The 7243-nt window shown below is 46.0% G+C and overlaps 1 protein-coding gene across 1 annotated transcript in view; it reads right to left on the minus strand.

Moving 5' to 3' along the window:
- Positions 1–7243, minus strand: part of Ube3c (ubiquitin protein ligase E3C) — a 139420-nt gene that overhangs the window by 26226 nt on the left and 105951 nt on the right. The window contains exons 18-19 of the mRNA XM_013027202.1: positions 6698–6830; positions 3297–3544 (exon numbers count right to left, since the gene is read on the minus strand). Of these exons, the coding sequence (XP_012882656.1) occupies positions 3297–3544; positions 6698–6830 (381 nt within the window). The remainder of the gene's footprint in view (positions 1–3296; positions 3545–6697; positions 6831–7243) is intronic.

A 7243-nucleotide genomic window follows, 5' to 3' on the forward strand; every position in this document is an offset into this window, starting at 1 on the left:
AAAAAAAAAAAAAAATAGAAGAGAGAAGAAAAGGCCATATACCATATGATTCTATAATGGCTGGAAGAGGCCAACTTGCAGAATGCGCTGAGGTGGCCACACCGGCTGAGTGGACTATCGGTGGGCAGTACAGCTCTAGAGACAGAGTCCATGGAGGTGTTCCTGCCGGCTGGGGGAGGTGCGGGGGATGGTGGTACCTCAGGAGTTGTGAGAAGACGTTCCTAACAAGCCAGACGCTGCTGGGCCTACTGGACAGGCCTGACCCCTTGCACCCTCAGCTACGCCTCACTCAAGAGACCACACCTCAGCTTTTGTACTTGGGACCCCTTCAGGGAAGCCCGCTCACCTCACCTAGAAATGCAGTACTGGGAATGACCATCCTGGTCACACGCTCACTAAACTGGCTTTGCACAACCTGTGGCTGCTCCCAGCTTCTCTGCCTTTTCTTTTTGAAACAGCCTCACTATGTGGATCAGTCTGGATCAAACTCGGGTCTCTCCTGCTCCAATGACCCTCCCCTCCCCAACGCCAGCCCGGGTCCTGGGCTTGAACTCAGGGCCTGGGTGCTGTCCCTGAGCTTTTTCAGCTCTAGGGTAATGCTTTATCCCCCGAGTCACACAAACGCTCATGAATACTCTTATCTCCCCTTAACCACCAAGGAGGCAAGGTGCCCAGGCCCCAGTGGCTGAGGCTCGCAATTTGAACCCAGCCCAGGCAGGGAAGTTCCTGCCAGTCTACTATCTCCAATTAACCTGAAAAACCAGAAGTGCTGCTATGACTTAAGTGATACAGCGCTAGCTTTGAACACAAAGAAGAGCTCTTGGGACATGCCCAGCCCAGTTCAAGCCCACAGACCAACAAACAAAACAACAACCACAACAACAAAAGTCAGAAGTAGAGCTGTGGCTCTAGCCTTGAGCAAAAAACTCTCATTGACAGCACCCAGGCCCTGACTTTAAGTCCCATCCAGGATTGGCACAAAGTAAAAGGCATTTCCAGGTTATTAAAAACACCCTAATGAATTTCACCAAATAAGAAATACATCTACTGAAGATTCATGGATAGCACCGCTCACTAGTCGGTACGTTGTACTACACAACCGCTCACTAGTCGGTACATTGTGTGTACTACACAACCGCTCACTAGTCGGTACATTGTGTGTACTACACAACCGCTCACTGGTCGGTACGTTGTGTGTACTACACAACCGCTCACTGGTCGGTACGTTGTGTGTACTACACAACCGCTCACTGGTCGGTACGTTGTGTGTACTACACAACTGCTCACTGGTCGGTACGTTGTGTGTACTACACAACTGCTCACTGGTCAGTACGTTGTGTGTATTACACATCCTGCTCACTAGTCGGTACATTGTGTGTACTACCCAACTGCTCACTAGTCGTTACGTTGTGTGTACTACACAATGAAAACAAGCGAGGGCGTTATGTCTGAAAGCAAGACTCGCTCCTAGGAGCAGCAGTGCTGGGTGCTGTGAGCTGCCTGCACTCTGCACTGAGTCACCTTTAACAGGACTGACTCTGACCAAGGGCTCAGGGTTCAAGCGTTCCCATGAGCACTGCGAGTCAGAGCCTGGTGCCGGGAACCTGTGGATATATTCTCAGAGCTGGCCCCACCCCAGGAGAGCAGCTCAGGTGATTCCTCCCTCTCTCAAGACACTTTACAAGTAAGGTTTAGCTGATTTTACTGGAGTAACTGCCAGCTATATCCTGGAAATAGCAATGTAAACTGTTTCACTTAAAATGCAACAACATAAACTTTAGCTACATATATAAAATTGGATGCAAAAGTTTTCTATGAAAACATTAGTAACTACTACTTTTCATCGTTAAGAGTCGTATGACTCCCTGGAGGGAGTCCAGTGAGCTAAGTATAGTAGGGCCAAAGTGCCCTTGTTTTGCTCTAGATTTGACTCAATAGGAGCACTACATCTCTTAAGTTTCCATTTGTTAAACAGCTAACTCTTCCCCTTTCATTCTTGTGAAGGCTAGTCTAGTTTGTATGGATGTTGGGTGGCAGGTGTTGTCTAGTCTGTATGGATGATGGGTGGTAGGTGTTGTCTAGTCTGTGTGGATGATGGGTGGTAGGTGTTGTCTAGTCTGTGTGGATGATGGGTGGTAGGTGTTGTCTAGTCTGTATGGATGATGGGTGGTAGGTGTTGTCTAGTCTGTGTGGATGATGGGTGGTACGTGTTGTCTAGTCTGTATGGATGTTGGGTGGTAGGTGTTGTCTAGACTGTGTGGATGATGGGTGGCAGGTGTTGTCTAGACTGTGTGGATGATGGGTGGCAGGTGTTGTCTAGTCTGTGTGGATGATGGGTGGCAGGTGTTGTCTAGTCTGTATGGATGATGGGTGGTAGGTGTTGTCTAGTCTGTATGGATGATGGGTGGCAGGTGTTGTCTAGTCCGTGTGGATGATGGGTGGTAGGTGTTGTCTAGTCTGTATGGATGATGGGTGGCAGGTGTTGTCTAATCTGTATGGATGGGTGGCAGGTGTTGTCTAGACTGTGTGGATGATGGGTGGCAGGTGTTGTCTAGTCTGTATGGATGGGTGGCAGGTGTTGTCTAGTCCGTGTGGATGATGGGTGGCAGGTGTTGTCTAGTCTGTATGGATGGGTGGCAGGTGTTGTCTAGTCCGTGTGGATGATGGGTGGTAGGTGTTGTCTAGTCTGTATGGATGATGGGTGGCAGGTGTTGTCTAGTCTGTGTGGATGATGGGTGGCAGGTGTTGTCTAGTCTGTATGGATGATGGGTGGTAGGTGTTGTCTAGTCTGTGTGGATGATGGGTGGCAGGTGTTGTCTAGTCCGTATGGATGGGTGGTAGGTGTTATCTAGTCTGTACCAATAGGTATCAAGTATAGCACACTGGCAGCTAGGGCATCAGCAGCAGACCATCAGTCAAAGTGTTTAGAGCACACACAAACCTTGCAGAGCAAGTGTGGTCTTCTACTCAGAGCACATTCAACAATTCTGGCAAAGCAGCTAACTGAGAGAGGTAAAGAGGTCAGTTCACAGGCATATACACATGTGTGCCAGCAGGAACACTGCAAGCCTGCTAGCAACAGAATCTTACAATGCTTCCTAAGTTTCCGGAACTACCCCAATTATTTTCAATTACTGCACATGAGATGTAAAATGACGAAATGTAACTTCTATGTAAATTAATACTAAAACAGTAACAACTGTGAATAAAACTCATCAATGAAATTTAGAACAAAACTATACAGAAGCACCGAGTGACATCTTTTGTGATGCGTTTTTATATAAAGATCGTGTTACCTTTCCGAGCATCCTGCCTAAGAAGTAGTAATGTCTGGCAAAAGAATCTCCCACAAGCATCTGGGCAGCTGGGTTCGGGTACAGAAGCCCTTCATTAGTGGTCTTAAAGAATCCCTGGTTGGGGTTAAATCCGGATTTTAGTAGTTCATTTAAAAACTCTCGAAAAATACCCCCACCATCGATGCCAGCTTCATCCAAGCCATGGGCGTTGAGCAAGTGCACACGAATCCGCTTTTTCAAATCTGGTTCTGTTAAGGAAAAGGGAAGGGCGTTAAACAGTCAAAAAAGAAAGCAGTGAGAGCAAGGGCAATACAGGAAGCATTGGCGGAGGTCAGATAGTAGAGTACTGACGTGTATGACTCAGCAGAGCAATGATATTAAAGGGACAATGCCATGACATCTACATAAATATAAATAAGCAAACATAGTCCAAAACCAGAAGCTCGTGTATATAAAAGTGCCCATTTCAGCTTACTAGCAAACAATAAAAACAGCCTCTCTGGAGTCTGCAGGAAAAGGTTTGCAATAGTAGGGAGCCCAAGGCTTCGGCATGCTAGACAAGCATCCTTCATCTGAGCCCTGTTCCCAAGCCCTTCACTTGCTCTTCGCTAACTTTATCCAGGTTGGCCTTGAATGTTGAGACCCCAGGCCGGTGCCTCTAGAGTAACTAGGCTACAGGAATGCAGCATCACACCCAGCCCCAAATCTTTCTGTTGACTACTCCAGACGGGCACCGTGTGAGCAGCATTTAGGAGAAAGTTAAAGTATGTCACCTACTGCATGACAGAGGAGATTGAAATGCCTGTAGAAGAGGGGAATAAAACTAGGGACACGAGAAGATACTAGAGCAGTTGTTATCGTCAGGAACACTGCCAAAGGTGACAGACACTACAGAGCCCAGAATGAGGAGAGCCATGTGCCCCGACACCAGGAACCACGTCCCCTGTGGGAGTCAGGCAAACACCTTCGGGCTACAGCGACTGTATCATGCCCAGCTAGAATATATGCTGGGGATTGTATGTTCCTGACATCTCTTAACAGCCCCAGGCTAAAAATCACACTCATCTGCAGGACAAAACTGAGCAAAACTAACACTCCAACAGCTGCAAACATGAATACCACCACATAGCTGATGCATAACTTTTTTTTTTTGTCGATTATGGGGCTTGAACTCTGGGCCTGGGTGCTGTCCCTCAGCTCTTCAGCTCAAGGCACAGTACCACTTCCAGTTTTCTGGTGGTTAACTGGAGACAATAGTCTCTCACTAGCCGGGTGCCGGTGGCTCACGCCTGTAATCCTAGCTACTCAGGTGGCTGAGATCTGAGGATTGCGGTTCAAAGCCAACCCTGGCTGGAAAAGTCTGCGAAACACTTATCTCCAATAAACCACCAGAAAACCAGAAGTGGTGCTGTAGCTCAAGTGGTAGAGTGCTAGCCTTGAGCTGAAGAACAGAGCCCAGGTCCAGAGTTCAAGCCCCATGAGCTACTGGTGCTCAGTTTGAGGTACTATTCTTAAATAGAACCATAATCAAGATAAAGAACATCCTTTTACTGACAACCCCATCTCAATTTTGGTTCATATAATTACAAAACATGTTCAAACTAAGTCCCAGATAAAATTCCAAAGAGAAATCTCGCCAGCTAACCAGAAACAAAAACACTAAAATGTATTTGCTCCAGCCACGAATGGCTCATGGCTGTAATCCTAGCTACTCAAGAGATTGAGATCTGAGGATCATGGCATGAATCCAGTCTGGGTAATGAATCCAGTCCAGGAGATTTTTACAGAATACCAGCCTTAAGCCAAAGACGCTCAGGGACAGTGACTACAGCCCGAGTTGGCCTGAGTTAAAACTCTAGAAAGGAGAACATGTTTTCACATTTATATCAAGCTGTCACCTGAACATCTAATCTTTTTTGTTTTGTTTTTTGTTGGTCGTGGGCCTGAACTCTGGGCCTGGGCGCTGTCCCTCAGCTCTTCAGCTCAAGGCTAGCGCTCTACCACTTGAGCCATAGCACCTCTTCCGGCCTTTTCTGCTTATATAATGCTGAGGAATTGAACCCACGGCCTCATGCATGCAAAACAAGCACTCTACTGAGCTACCTTCCCAGCCCCTGAACATCTAATTTTAATGGACAGCCTGGAACTCGGGGCTTTGTGTTTGGTAGGCAAGCACTTTAGCACATGAGCCATACCTCCAGCTCTAAATATCTTTTTTTTTGGTGCCAGTCCAGGGGTTTGAACTCAAGGTGTAGGCACTGTCTCTGAGCTTCTTTTTCTTCTTCTTCTTTTTTTTTTGGTCAGTCATGGGGCTTGAACTCTGGCCTGGTGTTGTCACTGAGCTCTTCAGCTCAAGGCTAGTGCTCTACCACTTGAGCCACAACACTACTTCTGGTTTTCTGGTGTTTTCTTGGAGGTAAGAGGCTCACAGACTTGCCTGCCCAGGCTGGCTTTCAACCATGATCCTCAGATCTCAGCCTTGAGCCACCAGTGCGGGGCATGAGCTTCTGCTTAAAGCTATTGCTGTACATGAGCCACAGCTCCACTTTGCTATTTTTGGTAGTTTACTAGAGGTTAAGAGTTTCATGAACTTTCCTATCCCAGTTGGCTTTGAACATTGATCCTTAGATCTCAGCCTCTTGAGTAGCTAAGATTGTAGGTGTGAGCCACTGGCATCTGGCTTCTGAATATCTAATTTTAAGAATGAATACAAGAAGTTACTTGATATATATAGTACTTCAAAAACTGCCAGATAGTAACAATAATATGTTTTGTTTTTTTTTTTTGGCCAGACCTGGGGCTTGAACTCTGGGCCTGGGCAGAGTCCCTGAGCTTCTTTTGCTTTTTCTCTTGCCGGAAATCTAGTCTTATAGGTATCTTGACACCATTTGTGTTTCTAAGGATAAATTACAAATGTCCAGCAGGACACTGGTGGCTCCCACCTACAATCCTAGCTACTCAGGAGACTCAGATCTGAGGATGGCGGTTAGAAGCCAGTTGGGTAGAAGAGTCTGTGAAACTCTTATCTCTAACCAGCAAGAAACCAGAAGCAGAGGTATGGCTCAAGTTGTGCAGCACCAGCCCTGAGCGAAGAAAAAGCCAAGCAAGAGTCTGCGGACACGCGCACACGCACGCACACACACACACCAAAAACCACCAACACCCCAACAAACAAAACAAAACCAAAAACCAAAATCAGTGTCACCACCACAAAAACGTCATTTCAAAGGGCCAAGGATGCAATTCAGTGGTAAAACATTTGTATGTATGTGGAAGGCCCTGCATTAGATCCCTAGTATTTCAAAAACAAACAAGCAGAGGACTTTGTAGATGATTCCCTCCTAAAATAATTTCCCAGCCTCCCCTGCCATATATACCTCTATAGAGAGCAATACACATACCATTTTCTGGGGACAGTTTGTCATAAGCATCCTCATAAATATAGTTCCTTCTTATTGTGACATTTATTCCATCTAGAAATGGACCATCTCCTTGAACTTCTTGCTTATCTGCATAAATTAACCTTTGAAAGATCTGACAAGGGAAGTCACAAGGTTATTATAAACAACAAACTTGTTATAGACACAAGCAATCAAAAGAACTGGGGGTAGAGGGTGGGGTGCTAGAACTGGCATTTAATCGCAGGACCTGGGCACTATCCCTGAGCTTCTATTGCTCAAGGTTACTGCTTGAGCCAAAGCTTCATTGCTGCTTTTTTTGGTTGTTAACTGGAGATAAGCATCACATGGACTTTCCTGTTTAGACTGGCTTCCAACTACAATCTTCAGGTATTGGCGTCTTGAGTAACTAGGGTTACAGGTGTCTGGCTTCAGTAAATAAAATTTAATAGTCATGGTATCAAATGTTGACTTTAATGTCACTGTTTTCTTTCATTTTATAACAGATTCTGAAAATCAGTTGCTTTCTATATTCATTACAAATCTTTC

Source organism: Dipodomys ordii, unplaced genomic scaffold (genome assembly GCF_000151885.1).
Source record: "Dipodomys ordii isolate 6190 unplaced genomic scaffold, Dord_2.0 Scaffold101, whole genome shotgun sequence".
NCBI lineage: Eukaryota > Metazoa > Chordata > Mammalia > Rodentia > Heteromyidae > Dipodomys > Dipodomys ordii.